Source organism: Pan paniscus, chromosome 14 (genome assembly GCF_029289425.2).
Source record: "Pan paniscus chromosome 14, NHGRI_mPanPan1-v2.0_pri, whole genome shotgun sequence".
NCBI lineage: Eukaryota > Metazoa > Chordata > Mammalia > Primates > Hominidae > Pan > Pan paniscus.
The window spans coordinates 74403312-74423765 of record NC_073263.2 but is presented as its reverse complement, the minus strand read 5'-3'; the positions used below and the strand labels follow the sequence as shown (position 1 = coordinate 74423765).

General features: G+C 36.2%; 1 protein-coding gene across 3 annotated transcripts in view; it reads right to left on the bottom strand.

Annotated features, from left to right (window-relative positions):
* PIBF1 (progesterone immunomodulatory binding factor 1) overlaps nt 1–20454 on the bottom strand; it is a 236702-nt gene that overhangs the window by 174833 nt on the left and 41415 nt on the right. For all 3 annotated transcript variants that reach the window (XM_003827453.6, XM_057299586.2, XM_057299588.2), the window contains exons 7-9: nt 16367–16475; nt 15575–15756; nt 7812–7937 (exon numbers count right to left, since the gene is read on the bottom strand). In XM_003827453.6, the coding sequence (XP_003827501.1) occupies nt 7812–7937; nt 15575–15756; nt 16367–16475 (417 nt within the window). The remainder of the gene's footprint in view (nt 1–7811; nt 7938–15574; nt 15757–16366; nt 16476–20454) is intronic.

Here is a 20454-nt window from a genome sequence, read left to right as displayed (position 1 = left end):
CCCGCATTGCAACCGTAGTTATAAAAAATGAGTAAGTCATGTTTCTTTCCTACTATAAGACCTCTGGAAATTCCCCACTGACAACAGAACCTTTAAAATCTGGCCCAATCTTACTTTACCAGCCTCTCCTAACACACAACGAATTACACCACAAAGGTAAATCTAAATTCCTATGCAACCTGAACTTACCTTGCTTCATATCTGGAACACCCTACAGAGCTTGAAATTTTTAAGTATTATTAATGAAGCAGCAAACACACGTTGTAAACATCTAAGGAGTAAAGAATATAGTTAACAATAAAAGATAACTGATAATAAAAATTAATTTAAAATATTTGAGAAGATGCTGAGAGAGTTATCTGCAGAGCCATATACTTAAAGAATTATCTAACTGAAAAGACAAAGTAATTACTATTAAATTTTTCTATAGAAGAACTTAAAACATTATACAGATACCTGGTAAGATATGAACAAAAGAAGTTTGTTTGTTTGCTTAAGCACTAATGAGGACATACACTTTTAAAATGATGACTGGAACCTCTGTACACTAGTTAAATTCACCATTGTAATACAATACATATACTCAACTAACCTTTGTAAATAGATTCAAGATTCAAAGTTGTTTAATATCACTCTAAGATTCTACACAAATTTCAAGTTTATATCATTAAAGTTTCTTCTTGAGTACTTTTGGAAGATAAATTGTGGTCAAGATGGTTTTTATTGATTCGGCAGGAAAATAAAATCACTAAAGCAATACTAATTGTTGCACTTAAAAGCATCTTTTCAATCTCTTTTTCTCTACTGCCTACCCCCTTTCAAACAATTGTAAAGCTATTTCAATTTCCAGATTCTGTACTGCATCAAGAGCATCATGAATGCCTCTATTATCTTTTGTAGAGCACCACTCAGAATAGCTCTTTCTGTGTTTACAGTAACAAGACCACCTTAAATAAAGGTAGTTTTACTTTATGGAAAAACTTAATCAGCTGAATTTATCTCCCTTTACCTTATTATCTCATAACCTAATTAGGAAACATAAGCTAGCCATCTTATGCAGAAATTTAGACAGAAAAGAATGGCATGTAGACCCTCTACGTCTGTATTACGTCATTTAAGAAAACCGGTTAAATGCTATGGAGATAAACACTTAAGAATATATATTTTGTATTAGTATCTTCTAATGATAAATAATCCCATAATATTATCAGATGACTTTTATATAATGGTGATTTTCCTTAAACTGTCAACATAACAGATGAAAACATTTTCTTCAAGTATTCTACATAGGCACAAGGTACCAAAATAACTCATCTACATCTATAATTTATAATGTACTTTTTGCATATATTATCTCATTTAGACCTCACGGGCCACCCTAAAAAGTATTATTAGTTAGTTATTATTATTTTTTGAGACAGGGTCTCACTCCATTTGCCTAGGGCGGAGTGCAAATGGCATGATCTTGGCTCAGTGCAGCCTTGACCTCCCAGGCTCAGGTGATCCTCCCACCTCAGCCTCCTTAATAGGACTACAGGCCTGTGCCACCACGCCTGGCTAATTTTTTTTGTATTTTCACTAGAGACGGGGTTCTGCCATGTTGCCCAGGCTGGTCTCGAACTCCTAGACTTAAGCAATCCATCTGCCTCAGTCTCCCAAAGTGTTGGTATTACAGGTGTTAGCCACCACACCTAGCCTATTAGTCCATTTTATAAAAGAAGAAATTAAACTTCAGGGATATTAAGTGACTTATCTGCTGAGCTAGTAAGTGGTAGAACCAGGATCAAGTTCAGTCTTTTGATCCAAATCTCTTTCATAATATACTCCCACTCACAGAATGTCTTATTTCCAAATGCATAAGAGGGTCCATAACATTTCTGTCACATAATACCTACTAAGCAAGAAGTTATTTATATAATACATCTCAGCACTGTAGTACCTTTCACTCATTTCCTACAGCTCCAAAGTGGAATTTTAAGTAATTAGAAAATACAGAAAAGACAAAAAAGCTTAATTCACAAACTGGACCAAAGCATACATACATATTATAATTTCAACTACAGTATGTTTGATGTATCTAAATATCCAAGTTCTCTCTTTGTTTATAATTGCCCTTTTCTTAAGTCTTTATATCTTCTACTCTCTTTCTTTTCTCTCAATACTTTAACTTCAAGAACTAGTGGAATGACTGCAGGTCAGATACCAAGATTGGACAGAGTAAATTCCATGTGCCTTTTCCATATTAAAGAAGAGAAAAGAAAAAGTATCCTTTTAATATCCTCCAATGTATAGACAACAAATTAAAGGCAAAATATATTTCATTAATCATCATTTCAGTTTCTTTAGAAAATGTTTATTGGGGCCGGGCATGGTGGCTCACGCCTGTAATCCCAGCACTTTGGGAGGCCGAGGCAGGCAGACTACCTGAGGTCAGGAGTTTGAGAACAGCCTGGCCAACAGATGGTGAAACCCCATCCGTACTAAAAATATGAAAATTAGCCGGGCATGGTGGCGCGAACCTGTAATCCCAGCTACTCAGAAGGCTGAGACAGGAGAATCGCTTGGACCCGGGAGGTGGAGGTTGCAGTGAGCTGAGATCACGCCACTGCACTCCAGTCTGGGTGACAGAGCAAGACTCCGTCAAAAAAAAAAAAAAAAAAAGTTTATTGGGGGAGAGATAAGGAGACCAAATATAAATATGCAAGTGTAAGTACTTCATCCATTTCAACTTATTGTAACAGCACACTTTGATAAAATACTAGTAATTAACATAATTATACATCTCAGGCCAAAGCAAAAGATTAATTTACCTAAACACACACACACAACCTTAAATGTGTAAACTTATTATGAATTTCATGTTTTATAACAGGAAATATTAAAATTCTTTCTTTAGCCATTTTAAGTTCTAAGATTTCAAAAGAAGTAATTTATAATTTACTTTTTACTGTGTGGAAGATTAGTATGATACAAGCTCTAACTACAATTAAATCTGCCATAATGAAGAAACTATGATCCCCAAAGATTACATAAAACATAGAGTTGGATTACTGTGAGATTAAAATGATAAAGGCAAGCCTGTACACCTAGCTAGTTAGGTGTCCTGTTAAATTCAAATTCATCTGGGCTCAGGCTGCAATTTGGCACCACCTGGTGGCAATTGTCCACTCTAGCCTCAGTATACATCCAATCAATTCTGAGCCCTGTGGCTGGCTGGGGCATCCACAGGGCAGCCCCAATCCCAGGAATCCCCTGGTTAGGTAGTGTCCATTTTGATGTGGATAGGGGGTCAGAAGAACACTGGAGACAAGGAGACAAGGACATCTGCTTTCAGTTTTCCTACTTCCAGAAACGGCTCTGTTGGTTGTTTCCCCACACAGCCTTACCAACCTACCCCTACCAACCACATTTATGTTACAATGGGATAAACTTTAAAGATTTTTTTTAAAAAACAGCAAAAACCTAAAAAATGAGGAAATTTTCAAGATGATTACATACCAAAGTTTATATGGCTATGTGGATTGCGTAGGAATAACCATAGGAAGTTCCCATATATTTTAAAGTTATTATATCAGTCAACAAAAGCCTATTAAATCCACAACAGAATTGAACCACAGAACCAACAGTACTTATTTGTAAAATAGTAATAATACTATCTATACCACAGGCCTCTCTAATTCCCAGATCTTTCTCTTGAGGTTCAGATTCTTCTACAGTCAACTCTTTTATTTGTATATCCCACAGACACTTCAAGTGAAACAACTAAATTTATCATGTTTTCCTATTAAAGCTTTGTATTTCCTCATGTTTTAAAAACTATATCACTATCTATGCAGCTGTTTAATTCAGAAACCTTGCTGACATCCTTAATGAGTTCTCATCCAACCAATCCAATCTAGTCACAGAGTCCTGTCGGCTCTGTCTCCTAAATACTTTTCCAACCTGGCCCATTTCTCTCATCTTTACTGACACTAATCCAGTTCCATTATCACCTCTCATCTGGATAATGGAAATAACCTCTAAAAGTAGACCCTCTCTGTCTAACAGGCTTATGCCATTCCAATCTATTCTCTACATTACAGTGATCTTTTGATATAAAATCAGATCAATTCATGCCTCTTCTTAAAATCTTTCAATTGTTCCCCACAGGTCTTACATAATGGTCCAAATGCATTCTTTGGGCCCATTTCCTGCTTCTGTTTCATCTCTTTTAACTCCCTGCCTCTCAGTCTATCCTTCAGCCATACCGAATTAGTTTGTTCAAAAAGCTTCATTTTGTCCTTTTTGTCCTACTTTCAGGCTTTTATATATGCTATATATTCATTCCCCCAATTTCCTTTCCTTCCTTAGTTCATAGTGTTAATGCAAACTAAATATGGCCTTAAGAAGGACTCCGTACTTCTATATTTGAGTCCGTATTGACAAACTGCAACCTAACTTAATAGGCAGACAAGATAGAAAACCTAACTTGGGGGTATGTGCCTGTAACAACAGCTGAGTCTGGGCCAACCCCAGCAGCCATACTTCAACCATTCATACACTGCTGAGTGTTCAAATAAGTTAAACACCAACCTATAACAAATCCAGCTGTTTCTGTATCTCACTTCTGATTTCTGTATGCCACTTTACTTTTTTTGTCTATAAATTTGTTCTGACCATGAGGGACCCCTGGAGTCTCTCTGAATCTGCTGTGATTCTGGAAGCTGCCTGATTTGCGAATCGTTCATTGCTCAATTAAACTTTAAATTTAATGTGTCTGAAGTTTTACTTTTAATAGTAGTTCTAGTCAAAAGGGGCAGTTCTTCATTTATGAAGTCTTCCCCAATTCCTCCCAAGGCTAGGTTAGATACACAGATGGTCTCATCTTTTATCCTATCATTTTGTCCATCATCATCATACTTATGATAATTGTTTCTCTATTTGTCTTTACCCTCCATTAGACTACCAGCTTTGTGAAGACAAAGGTCACCACTACCTATGATGTCTAGCATTTAGCTGGCATATGGTACATTTCAATAAATATTTGCTAAATACATTAATTTATTGCTCTGAAAATTACATGAGGGTGCAAATGTAAAACTTTCCAACATAAAGCTTAGCATTTAATAGGTGTATACCTCTTCTTTTACTCTGCATTTTGAACTTTCAGAGCAAGTAATCACAAGGTACAGGATCCTCCTTTCTAATGTAGGGCTGGGACGAAGTAAAATTTTGCCAAAGATAGAGAATGTCTTTGGAATTCTCTCTCCAATCTCTTAATAATTCTGCTGCCCTAAGCATGTACATTCATAAAACTGTTATACTTTTGTAATGAACATGAAGGGACAACTAAGTGCAAAAGCAAATGAATCTTAAAATCATAAAGTTATGTGAAGAGCCACAAAAATATATGTGTATACAGCATAATTCCATTTATATGATACTAATATAATATGAAAAACTAAACTATATTGTGCAGAGATGTTTATTTACTGGAAACATAGATAATAAAAGTCTAAGGAGAAGCAAGGAAGTTATTAGCATAACAGAATAGCAGTTATGGAAGAAAGGAGTTAAGCAGAAAGAGTCTCAAGGACATTTCTGTAGAGCTGCATTATTCTACTCCTTTATAATTATTTATTTAATGAAAACTAGGAAATTTTCTCTTAACATCTGTTATTTTATACACATACATGCAAACATATATGGTCAAAAAAGAGAACAATCATAACATAGTAATTAAAATAAAAAATAATGCTATTTAAAGAGTGGTCCAATATTTCTTTGAGCTACTTGGAACAAAATTTTCTCAGGATTCAACATATGAAGGCTAGCTTAGGACTTCAAAAGCCTTATTCACATAAAAGATTATGGTGCTCCTACTAGTAATTCGATACTCAAATATTAAAATATAAACTAAGTGTAAACAAATGCAGAGGTGTTTTTATTTTTCCCAAGATAAAAAATGTTATTTTAAAAATTAATATGTCAAAACATTTTTTAAGAATACGTATAATTTCTTCTGGCATGCACACGTATTTGCTGGTGCCCAAAGCATATTTTTAGTTTGTCTACTGCTAAGATAGTACTGAATGATCACTTAGAATTTTTACATTTTGAAATTCTTTGCCATTTTCATTGAAAATATAATCCTAGATTATAAATATGACATAATTATTTTAAAGCTCAAATAAGAGAAGAACAAGAAAAAATAGGCAGAAGAGTATAAACACAAAGTATCTGTTGAATACACAAATGAATGATTTCTTTTGTGTTCAGTGTTTGAAGTTCATATTAATTTCCTTTGGCGTATACTTCTAATGCAGACTTTCAAAAAAGATCAAACAGGTAGATAAAGATCTATGCAAGCCAAATTTATGAGGAAAATAATAATCTGATTTTCATGAGAGTCATTTTATGACTTTCTACTAAGTCATATTTAGCAAAAATCCTAAAAAAGTTCTATCATAAATTGTATATCTACTCTCTTATTACCACAAATATTTTTACCCAAGAACAAAGAAACCTGAGAATAAAATCATACCCCTCAGAGGCATTAGCATAAAAATCTCTACCAACCTGCTATATTAAATAACAATTTAACAGTAATTTAAAAATATCTTTGTTAATTTACTACCAAAGGATAATTCTACATGTATAGTTTTTATAGTAGTGGCCAACTTATAAATACAGCAACTTATAAATAAGCAACTATAATACAGCAGCTTTTTTTTCCTGGAATTGAGGGGTGGACATACCAAATTTTCTGCTACTATATTCCTAGTAGAAATGACATGGTACAATGCTATTATAGATTAAGTCTGATTTAAAGCCTTGCTGACAACAATCAAAATATCATATAAGCAAATCAGTGCTGATAAACTAGTATCACAAGTCAATTTCAAAATAATTTTCTCATTAAAATATAAACTTTCAAAAACCACACTGACTATAATAACTGTATAAAAATATCTGCCATTGAAATAAATAGTATTTATTTTCCCTGAATTCTGCCAATCACTAACTAGGTAAGCCTAATATTTACTGATCTAAAAGTAACTGCATGAATAAAAATGATATTTCTTTTTTCTTTTTTTTTTTTGAGATGGTGTCTCGCACTTTCGCCAAGGTTGGAGTGTAGTGGTGCGATCTCGGCTCACTGCAAGCTCTGTGTCCCCAGTTCATGCCATTCTCCTGCCTCAGCCTCCCGAGTAGCTGGGATTACAGGTGCCCGCCACCACGCCTGGCTAATTTTTTGTATTTTTAGTAGAGATGGGGTTTCACCATGTTAGCCAGGATAGTCTCGATCTCCTGACCTCGTGATCTGCCCACCTCGGCCTCCCAAAGTGCTGGGATTACAGGCGTGAGCCACCGCGCCCAGCCAAAAATGATATTTCTTCAGGATTACCTAATACGACATCTTTCGGAGCCAGCAGCTAAATGAGGCATATGTATATTTGAAATTACTATTCTAGTTTTAACAAGTTTCCAGGAGAAATCGTTGCTATAATACAGGAAGAACTGATATCTCAGCACTCTTTACTTTTTATCTGTCCTCAATCTGAACTGAAGAAATGCAAAAAGAGAAGTCACTAGGGTAAAAAAAAAGACATAACAGGAATAACAGAGCAAAAAGGTTAAAGTCTAGTAAATCTTGTTCTAAGACTTTAGAACTTTCATGTTCTCATTATACTTAGATTTCGATTTATGACAAGTTTTCTCTAATGTATTAAAAAAGACATTATATAATAAATAGCATTTAATTTCAATAAAGCTTCTAAAACCTCCAAAGATAAATAAAATACCATACAAGCATTTTTTTTTTTTTTTACCTGTTTTCTCGTTCATACATTTCCCTAGAGGCATTTCGAAGTTGATCAATTTCTTGGTTGGTTTTCAATCTGATTTGTTCTAGTTCATCATGTAGTTTATTTTCATATTCTGTTTTATAATGGTCTCTGCAAGGAGTGAAAAGGAACAACCATAAATTTTCTTTTGAAACAAATAGGCTTTTGCACTCTACGTAAGATTTTAATACCTTTTATCGAGTATGCTCTATAAACTGTGTTACCTGAAAAACTTAACTATTAATAGTATAAAGTTTTATAATTCCTAAAAATACTGTTCCTAACTAGTATGATCTAAGATTTCAACCTGTTAAACATTATTTTCCAAAAGACTTAATTACTATATAAAATCTTAGTAATTGATGTGGGATAATTATTCATCTTCCAAAACACTTTTCTAGTAGTTTTAATGCATATGGTTGAGGCTTCAAAATTGAGAATGTCCTTCATTTAAAAATAATAATGTGGTAGGATGATGTTGAGAGATGAATAATATTAACAAAAATATAAAAATGAAATGACTCTGAGTCTATGAATCCTTTGCTTCCAAGCATGACAACCACAGCCACACCGTGATCTTTTAGCCAAGTCGAAGTATTATATAGGGTATGAAAAACTACTACAGGCTAGGAAAAATTATGAATGTGTGAACTCTTTAAGAGTAAAATTTACCTTTACCTTTACCTTTAAGGTAAAATTTGTTTTGTTTTAGTATTTTTTTCTTTTTTTCTTAAAGAGATAATGCCTTGCTCTCTCACCCAGGATGAAGTACAGTGGCACAATCATGTAACCCTGAACTCCTGGGCTCAAGCCATCTTCCTGCCCCAGCCTCCTGAGTAGGCAGGACTACATGTGCTTGACATTGTGCCTTGCTAATTTAAAAACTTTTTTTTATAGAGACAGGGTTTTCGATGTTGCCCAGGCTGGTCTCAAACTTCTGGCCTCAAGCAATCCTCCTGCCTTGGCCTCCCAAAATGCTGGGATTACAGGTGTGAGCCACTGCACCCAGCATGTTTGTTTTGGTATGTCGATATAATTCAAGGGTTATACAAGCGATTGATATTAAGGTACTTTAGTAACTTCTACACATCCAGTAGAAGAAAGAAGGCAGGATCAAAACATAGGGAGTCTGATTGAAGGGCATATAAGTTAAAACACAACGCGATACCATCTCCTCATAATTCTTTTACATTTCACACAGGAAATCGTTAGCATACTGAGATTTTCTTCCAAAATATACTTCTATAGAGATACTTTCATACTTTCTTTAAAAAAATACTTCTATAGAGATATTAGTCATAGGAATTTAAAAATTATGTCACAAATGAAAAAACAGTCATAGCATATATCTATCTATCTAAAAGAAACAGGCTTTTGATATTGCTGAAAAAAACCACAGTGTCTTTTTAAAAACCAACTAGAAAGTAATACTGTATAAGAAAATAAAATTGATAGATAAAACTCCTATCTCCCTGGGACAGAGCACCTGGGGAAAGGGGTGCCTGTGGGTGCAGCTTCAGCAGACTTAAACGTCCCTGCCTAACAGCTCTGAAGAGAGCAGTGGGTCTCCCAGCACAGCGTTTGAACTCTGCTAAGGGTCAGACTGCCTCCTCAAGTGGGTCCCTGACCCCCGTGTATCCTGACTGGGAGACACCTCCCAGTAGGGACGGACAGACACCTCATACAGGAGAGCTCTGGCTGGCATCTGGCAGGTGCCCCTCTGGGAAGAAGCTTCCAGAGCAAAGATCAGGCAGCAATCTTTGCTGTTCTGCAGCCTCCGCTGGTGATATCCAGGCAAACAGGGTCGGGAGGGGACCTCCAGCAAACTCCAGCAGGCCAGCAGCAAAGGGGCCTGTCAGATGGAAAATTAACAAACACAAAGGAATAGCACGTCCACTCAAAGACCCCATCCGAAGGTCACCAACATCAAAGACCAAAGGTAGATAAATCCACAAAGATGAGGAGACACCAGTGCAAAAAGGCTGAAAGTTCCAAAACTCAGAACGCCTCTTTTCCTCCAAAGGATCACAACTCCTCGCCAAGAAGAGAACAAAACTGGACGGTGAATGAGTTTCATGAATTGACAGAAGTAGGCTTCAGAAGGTGGGTAATAACAAACTCCTCCAAGCTAAAGGAGCATGTTCTAACCCAATGCAAGGAAGCTAAGAACCTTGAAAAAAGGTTAGACAAATTGCTAACTAGAATAACCAGTGTAGAGAAGAATATAAATAACCTGATGGAGCTGAAAAACACAGCATGAAAACTTCAAGAAGCATACACAAGTTTCAAAAGCCAAATCGATCAAGTGGAAGAAAGGATAACAGTGACTGAAGATCAACTTAATCAAATAAGGAGAGAAGACAAGATTAGAGACAAAAGAATAAAAAGGAATGAATAAAGCCTCCAAGAAATATGGGACTACGTGAAAAGACAAAAACTACGTTTGATTGGTGTACCTGAAAGTGATGGGGAGAATGGAACCAAGTTGGAAAACACTTCAGGATATTATCCAGGAGAACTTCCCCAACCTAGCAAGACAGGCCAACATTCAAATCTAGGAAATACAGAGAACACGACAAAGATACTTGTTGAGAAGAGCAACACTAACACACATAATCGTCAGATTCGCCAAGGTTGAAATGAAGGAAAAAATGTTAAGGGCAGCCAGAGAAAAAGGTCAGGTTACGCACAAAGGGAAGGAAGCCCATCAGACTAACAGCGGATCTCTCTGCAGAAACCCTACAAGGCAGAAAGAGTGGGGGCTAATATTCAACATTCTTAAAGAAAAGAATTTTCAACCCAGAATTTCATATCCAGCCAAACTAAGCTTTGTAAGCGAAGGAGAAATAAAATCCTTTACAGACAAGCAAATCCTGAGAGATTTTGTCACCAACAGGCCTGCCCTAAAAGAGCTCCTGAAGGAAGCACTAAACATGGGAAGGAACAACTGGTACCAGCCACTGCAAAAACATAACCAAATTGTAAAGACCATCGACACTATGAAGAAACTGCATCAACTAACGGGCAATACAACCAGCTAGCATCATAATGACAGGATCAAATTCACACATAACAATATTAACCTCAACCCTGTGCTCTCTGAAACATGTGCTGTATCCACTCAGGGTTGAATGGATTAAGGGCGGTGCAAGATGTGCTTTGTTAAACAGATGCTTGAAGGCAGCATGTTCGTTAAGAGTCATCACCACTCCTTAATCTCAAGTACCCAGGGACACAAACACTGCGGAAGGCCGCAGGGTCCTCTGCCTAGGAAAACCAGAGAACTTTGTTCACTTGTTTATCTGCTGACCTTCCCTCCACTATTGTCCTGTGACCCTGCCAAATCCCCCTCTGCGAGAAACACCCAAGAATGATCAATAAAAAAGAAAAAAAAAAAAAATTAACCTTAAATGTAAACAGGCTAAATGCCCCAATTAAAAGACAGACTGGCAAATCGGATGAAGAGTCAAGACCCATGAGTGTGCTGTATTCAGGAGACACATCTCATTTGCAAAGACACATATAGGCTCAAAATAAAGGGATGGAGGAATATTTACCAACCAAATGGAAAGAAAAAAAAAAAAAAGAAAAAAAAAAGCCGGAATTGCAATTCTAATCTCTGATAAAACAGACTTTAAACCAACAAAGATCAAAGGAGAATAAAGGGCATTACATAATAGTAAAGGGATCAATGCGGCAGGAAGAGCTAACTATCCTAAATATATATGCACCCATTACAGGAGCACCCAGATTCATAAAGGAAGTTCTTAGAGACCTACAAACAGACTTAGACTCTCATACAATAATGGCGGGAAACTTTAACACCCCACTGTCAATATTAGATAGATCAATGAGACAGAAAATTAACAAGGATATTCAGGACTTGAACTCAGATCTGGACCAAGCAGACCTAATAGACATCACAGAACTCTCCACCCAAATCAACAGTACCTCATCACACTCACTCTAAAATTGACCACATAATAGGAAGTAAAACACTCCTCAGCAAATGCAAAAGAACAGAAATCATAACAAACTGTCTCTCAGAACACAGTGCAATCAAACTAGAACTCAGGATTAATAAACTCACTCAGAAGCGTACAACTACATGGAAACTGAACAACCTGCTCCTGAATGACTACTGGGTAAACAACGAAATGAAGGCAGAAATAAAGATGTTCTTTGAAACCAATGAGAATGAAGACACAACATACCAGAATCTCTGGGCCACATTTAAAGCAGTGTGTAGAGGGAAATTTATAGCACTAAATGCCCACAAGAGAAGTCAGGAAAGATCTAAAACTGACACCCTAACATCAAAATTAAAAGAACTAGAGAAGCAACAGCAAACAAATTCAAAATCTAGCAGAAGACAAGAAATAATTAAGATCAGAGCAGAACTGAAGGAGATAGAAACACAAAAAACCCTTCAAAAAAATCAATGAATCCAGGAGCTGTTTTTTTTTTTGTAAAGATCAACAAAATAGATAGACCGCTAGCCAGACTAATAAAGAAGAGAGGAAGAACCAAACAGACACAATAAAAAATGATAAAGGGGAGATCACCAATGATCCCACAGAAATAAAAACTACCATCAGAGAATACTATAAACACCTCTATGCAAATAAGCTAGAAAATCTAAAAGAAATGGATAAATTCCTGGACATACACCCTCCCAAGTCTAAACCAGGAAGAAGTTGAATCCCTGAATAAACCAATAACAAGTTCTGAAATTGAGGCAGTAATAGCCTACCAACCAAAAAAAATCCAGGATGAGATGGATTCCCAGCTGAATTCTACCAGAGGTACAAAGAGGAGCTGGTACCATTCCTTCTGAAACTATTCCAAACAACAGAAAAAGAGGTCCTCCCTAACTCATTTTATGAGGCCAGCATCATCCTAATACCAAAACCTGGCAGACACACAACAAAAAAACAAAATTTCAGGCCAATATCCCTGATGAACATCAATGTAAAAATCCTCAATAAAATACTGGCAAACCAAATCCAGCAGCACATGAAAAAGCGTATCCACCATGATCAAGTTGGCTTCATATCAGGGAGGCAAGGCTGGTTCAACACATACAAATCAATAAACGTAATCCATCACATAAACAGAACCAATCACAAAAACCACGATTATCTCAATAGATGAAGAAAAGGCCTTCGACAAAATTCAACACCCCTTCATGCTAAAAACTCTCAATAAACTGGGTATCAATGGAACGTATCTCAAAATAATAAGAGCTAGTTATGACAAACCCACAGCCAATATCATACTAAACAGGCAAAAACTGGAAGCATTCCCTTTGAAAACTGGCACAAGACAAGGATGCCCTCTCTCACCCCTCCTATTCAACATGGAATTGGAAGTTCTGGCCAGGGCAATCAGGAAAGAGAAAGAAATAAAGAGTATTCAACTAGGAAGAGAGAAAGTCAAATTGTCTCAGTTCATTGATGACATGATTGTATATTTAGAAAACCCCATTGTCTCAGCCCAAAATCTCCTTAAGCTGATAAGCAACTTCAGCAAAGTCTCAGGATACAAAATTGATGTGCAAAAATCACAAGCATTCCTACACACCAATAACAGACAAAGAGCCAAATCATGAGTGAACTCCCATTCACAACTGCTACTAAGAGAATAAAATATCTAGGAATATAACTTACAAGGGATGAAGGACCTCTTCAAGGAGAACTACAAACCACTGCTCAAAGAAATAAGCGAGGACATAAACAAATGGAAAAACATTCCATGCTCACGGATAGGAAGATTCAATATCGTGAAAATGGCCATACTGCCCAAAGTAATTTATACATTCAATGCTATCCCCATCAAGCTACCACTGACCTTCTTCACAGAATTGGAAAAAACTACTTTAAACTTCATATGGAACCAAAAAAGAGCCCACATAGCCAAGACAATTCTGGGCAAGAAGAAGAAAGCTGGAGGCATCACGCTACCTGACTTCAAACTATACTACAAGGCTACAGTAATAAAAACAGCATGGTACTGGTACCAAAACAGATACATAGACCAATGGAACAGAACAGAGGCCTCAGAAATAACACCACACATCTACAACCATCTGATCTTTGACAAACCTGACACAAACAAGCAATGGGGAAAAGATTCCCTATTTAATAAATGTTGTTTGGAAAACTAGGTAGCCATATGCAGAAAACTGAAACTGGACCCCTTCCTTATACCTTATACAAAAATCAACTCAAGATGAATCAAAGACTTAAATGTAAGACCTAGGATCATAAAAATCCTACAAGAAAACCTGGGCAATATCATTCAGGATGTAGGCATGGGCAAAGACTTCATGTCTAAAACACCAAAAGCAATGGCAGCAAAAGCCAAAATTGACAAATGGAATCTAATTAAACTAAAGAGCTTCTGCACAGCAAAAGAAACTATCATTAGGGTGGATAGGCAAACTCCAGAACAGGAGAAAATTTTTGCAATCTATCCATCTGACAAAGGGCTAATATCCAGAATCTACAAAGAACTTAAACAAATTTACAAGAAAAAAACCAAACAACCCCATCAAAAAGTGGGCAAAGGATATAGACACTTCTCAAAAGAAGACATTTATGCAGCCAACAGATATATGAACAAATGCTCATCATCACTGGTCATTAGAGAAATGCAAATCAAAACCACAATGAGATACCATCTCACGCCAGTTAGAATGGCAATCATTAAAAAGTCAGGAAACAACAAGCTGGAGAGGATGTGGAGAAACAGGAATGCTTTTACAGTGTTGGTGGGAGTGTAAATTAGTTCAACCATTGTGGAAGACAGTGTGGCAATTCCTCAAGGATCTAGAACTAGAAATACCATTTGATCCAGCAATCCCATTACTGGGTATATATCCAAAGGATTATAAATCATTCTAACATAAAAGACACATGCACACGTATGTTTATTGCAGCACTGTTCACAATAGCAAAGACTTGGAACCGACCCAAATGTCCTTCAATAACAGACTGGATAGAGAAAATGTGGCACATATATACCATGGAATATATATACTATGCAGCCATTAAAAAGGATGAGTTCATGTCCTTTGCAGGGACATGGATGAAGCTGGAAACCATCATTCTCAGCAAACTATCACAAGAACAGAAAACCAAACACCGTATGTTCTCACTCATAAGCGGGAGTTGAACAATGAGAACACATGGACACAGGGAGGGGAACATCACACACCGGTGCCTGTCGGGGAGTGGGGGGCTAGGGGAGGGATAACATTAGGAGAAATATCTAATGTAGGTGACGGGTTGATGGGTGCAGCAAACCACCATGGCATGTGTATACCTATGTAACAAAACTGCACATTCTGCACATGTACCCCAGAACGTAAAGTATAATTTATTAAAAAAAAAAAAAAAGCAAACATATCTCACTTCATTTTTTAAACCCTTCTGCATTATTTGCAACCCAAATTATCCTAATGGATACATCAGCTCATTACTGTATTCAAGAAACGTACCTAAAACCAAATGACAAAGTTTTAAAATAAAGGCACATGGGAAAATCACACCACTTAAATGTATGCAAACAGAAAGCAGAAATGTCAAAATCAAAAAATAAAATAAAATAAAATAAGGTATTATCTTAGTATTATCATATAGAATAGACCTTAAAAAAATCACTAAATCTTCCCCAAAGCCAAGAGTTCCCTCAAAGAAAATCTGTTAATTGATATCTATTTACGTGGGAAATAATGCAAATCTTGCCTGGATGCTACATATTTTTCATACATCTCTTCTCTAGCCTTTTTGCTTTCTTCCAGTTGAGCTTGAAGTCTTTCAAGGCGATCCTCTTCATGAGCACAGCGAACACTAAGCTCCATGTTTTGGCGATTAAGATATTCTTTATCCTTTTGCAGTAAAGTAACAGTTTGCTCTAAGGTGACTACCTACATACATGTAGAAACAAAAAGTATCCACAGTGATGCCATCTTACTTTTCAAGCTTGACTGTATTAATTTCTTTCCTTCATGTTTTCATTCACCACATGAAAATTTTCCTTTTAAAAAGGGCTAATTCTTAGCATGCAACTTTTTTAAAATCTAAAAATAGCTACTAAGTCTTTTTGGGGCTGGGCATGGTTGCTCACACCTGCAATCCCAGCACTTTGGGAGGCCAAGGCAGGTGGATCATTTGAGGTCAGGAGTTTGAGACCAGCCTGGCCAACATGGTGAAACCCTGTTTCTACTAAAAATGTAAAAATTAGTAGGGCATGGTGGCACACACCTGTAATCCCAGCTATTCAGGAGGCTGAGGCAGGAGAATCGTTTGAACCTGGGAGGCGGAAGTTGCAGTGAGCCAAGATCACACCACTGCACTATAGCCTGGTCAACAGGGAAAGACTCCTGTCTCAAAAAAAAAAAAAAAAAAAAAAAAAAATTTATCTTTTTGGGAGGAACTACATAACAAAAAAAATGTCTCTCCTTCAAATCTACTCTGGGCTATTTTTTTCACTAATACTATACTATATAATATAAGTGACTCTAATTATAAGCTTACCTCTTTTGATAATTCACCTCGTTCTTTTGTTTGAATTATGTGAGAGGCTTCAAGTATTTCATGTTTTCTCCTAAGCTCAATTACTTCCTGTTCAAGTGCATCACGTTCACTGTTAAAATAAAATTCAAAGAGACATGTAAATTTTACATCCCCTTGTACAGCGTACACTTTAAAAGGGTTGACTATGTATTAGGACGCTGAATAGAGACACTAGCAATGGGGCTTCAGTGTAATTCCATGAACTATAAAGTACCTACTTTTCAGATTTAGAAGGGACTCTGTTTCAGACCTTGTTCAAATACATACATATCAATTTATTACCTTTAAGGAATATATAAACTACATAAGCCAGTACAGTAAATAATAAAACTTACTAACATACATTTGGTATTTTTTCATTAGTCATCTTCAATCTTATCTTGAGGTTAAAACTTTTAAAGAATGTATACATGGCTCTAGGCTTTCAGTTCAGTTAAGGTAAAAAAAAAATACGACTTATCATTTAGATTGCATAGTAGATACGTAGGCAGGCATTCTTGTGACTATTTCATTCACAAATTGTTTATGATTACCCAGATTTTAATTTCCATTTTAAGACAAGTTCCCCAAAAAAGTTATACCAAGAATTGGACTAAAACCTACAACAGACATTTTTTAAAATGAGCAGAGAAACAGATTTACTAACTCTTAACTACTTCCCTGCAGTCAGAAGCAGTGCCTTTGCACTTTATTTCACTGACCCACCTGGTATTTCCAAAGAGAGGGCTGTTAGGAATTGTTTTCCTTTGCATCAGCTTTTCAAAAACGTTTAGAAAGCCTTTTTTCTTCTAGTTAACAAAATATTATGTTTATTGAAGAAAAACTGAGCAAAGCACAAAATAACAATCACCTACAAACCCAATAAGTAAAGATGACTATCAGTATTACTATTCTGATACATATTACTATACGTATTTTGTGCTTTTTTATTTTTAGAATGTTTAGATTATTTTTAATTAAAAAAATTTAAAATTTTATTTTGTGCTTTTACATGCAATTTTTTAAAAAATCTTTTTTTTTAAGTTTTTTTTTTTTTTTTATGAGATGGGGGTCTTGCTATGTCACCCAGACTGGACTTGAACTACTGCACTCAAGTGATCCTCCAGCCTCAGCCTGCCAGAGAGTTAGGACTACAGGTGCATGCCACCATGTGCCTAATTTAATTTTTTTTTTTTTTTTTTGTAAAGACGGTCTTGCTATATTGCCCTGGCTAGTCTTAAAGTCCTGGGCTCAAGTGATCCTCCTGCCTGCGCTTCTGAAAGCACTAGGATTACAGACATGACACGCTGTAACCAGCTTGGTTCTTTTTAATGCTTTTACTTACCAATCATTAACACTGTTGTATTTGTTTTGTAATATTAAATAAATATTACTTTGTCATATTTATTCAAACCCTCTCTCTTGTTAATATATGTGAATATATGCAGGTGTCTTAACGGTATATGTGGAGAATGGGTTCCAGACCCACCCCCACAACCTGAATACGCAAATCTGTACATGCTAAAGTCCTGCAGTTGTTGCAGATCCCACCAGTCAGTCCTCTGTATACTCAGGTTTCACATCCCGTGAAAATTGTATTTTCGATTGGTGTTAGGTTGATAAAAACCTGAATATAAGTGGACCCCATGTTGGTCAAGGGTCATGTATCTATATGTGTATACACACCTACACACACATACTCATACATGTGCATTTGTTTCCTCAACTGAGACATTAGGTCCCTTTATCCCTAAATAATTAGTGTGAATTTACTAAGATTAAAGATAGTCTCTTATATAATCACAGTATAATTATCATATTCAGGAGACTTAGCCCTAATATAATATTATCTAACATACAATCCATTTTCAAATTTTGTCAACTGTCTCCCAAAACACCCTTTGTGAATTTTTTTTTCCCTGAGCCAAGGCTCTATTACCATAATGGTAATCCAAGGATCTATTATCATCATATTATAATCTATTACCATGCATCTAGATGTCATGGGGTTTTAGTCTCCTTTAACCTTGAAGATTTCTTAAGTTTTCCTTGTGTTTTATGACTTTTTATAGAGCAGAGGCTAGCTGCATCATAGAATGCTCCTCAATTTTCACTTGTCTGAAGTTTCTTCATTATTAGATTCAGGTTAGGCACTTGGGCAGGAATACTACAGAAATGATTCTCAGAAATGATTCTCTGATACAGAAACGCATTCTCAGTATGTTATGTGAAGATGTACTGAGGTATGTGACGTCAGTTTATCCCATTATTGGTGATAGTAACTTTGATCACTAGGTTAAGGTAGCATCTGCCAGAGTTTAACTATAAAGGTATCCTTTTGCCCTTTAAAATTAATAAGTAATTGTGAAGAGATGCTTTGTGTAAATATCCTATTCCCTAACATACTTATACCTGATGGTTTCATATTCCAATGATGATTCTGAATCAATATTATTATGCGGCTACAAAATGGTCATTCTTACATGCATATACATTTATTGCTTGGATTTCAACCGTAAAGATCCTCTTTCCCAAAAAGGATATAAATATATTTATTACCACTGAACTGTACACTTAAAAATGGTAAAGATGATGTATTAAAAAAATTTTAAGATCCTCTTTCTGTATTTATTATTAGCCTGCACTTATAAACTCTTATTCTATTCAATGGACTGTAATTCATTATTGCCAATATTTATTGTGATATTCAAGTTTGCTATATTTAGCCAGTTGGCACCTCATCCAAGTGGCTGTTGCAGTGTTGAATTGGAATTAGAAGTATCAACGTGGGCTGGGCGCAGAGGCTCACACCTGTCATCTCAGCACTTTGGGAGGCCAAGGTGGGCAGATCACCTGAGGTCAGGAGTTCAAGGCCAGTCTGGTCAACCACGGAACCATGTCTCTACTTAAAAAAAAAAAAAAAAATTAGCTGGGCATGGTGGCGCACACCTGTAGTCCCAGCTACTTGGGAGGCTGAGGCAGGAGAATTGCTTGAACCTGGGAGGCAGAGGTTGCAGTGAGCCGAGATCGTGCCATTGCACTCCAGCCTGGGTGACAAAGTGAGACTCTGTCTCAAAAAAAAGAAGTATCAGTATGATCTCATCCATAGTGTGTTAAGCCTCCTCCTCATTCTCCCTCCACTTTCTCTGCCTACTCAAGGGGCCTAGAAATAATGACCAATGTAGCCATGACCACAGCACCCAAATCTTAAATTTCTAAATAGCATTCCCCACTAAGAGATCAAGACTTCTTAGAGAAAGAGCTGAGGCAATGAAATTACAAAACCAACAAACGAAAACCAAAACTAGGAACATTATGTTATGCCAGAAAATAAGGAACTTTTAGTAAAAAAAAGTGATACATTCAGATCTAATTTAATAATTTTAACTGCTACATAAAATTATATTGCAGAGTAAATCTCAATTTATTTTCCATTCTGCTACTGAAAAGCATTTGAATTTCTTTTAATAATGACACAATTAACATCCATACACCTGTTTCCTTTTGTACATTTGTGAGAATTTACCCGGGGCATAAAAGGGCTTTTTTTTCTTCCCCAGTTTATCTTATATTTTATGACCGATGTTTTTAAACTCATTCATTCTGCTGAGTGAACTAAAAAGGGTCATAGTTTGAGTCCTTTCTTGTTTTACTATTCCATTTCTACCATAAAGATGCTTATCATGCTTTTTGATCAAGGTTATATTTTTCTTTCCTAGGTTTTTATTATAGTAAATGAAAACATATGTAAAAATAGAGGTGACATAATGAACACCCATGCTCCCATCACCCAAATTCAGTAATTATCAACTCATGACTCATCTTGTTTCAATGATCATCCGTGGCCCCGATGGATTATTCTGATGACTGTGCTTTTTAGTTTTCTCTTTTTATATTGTATCTGTCATTGCTATAGACTGATAGTGGCAGAGGGGACATGAAAATACCAACTGGTATCATCTTAGCATCATAATCTATTTCATTTTTATTCTTTTTTATTTTATATTTTTAAGAGATGGAGTTTCACTCTGCCACCAGGCTGGAGTGCAGTGGCATGATCATAGCTCACT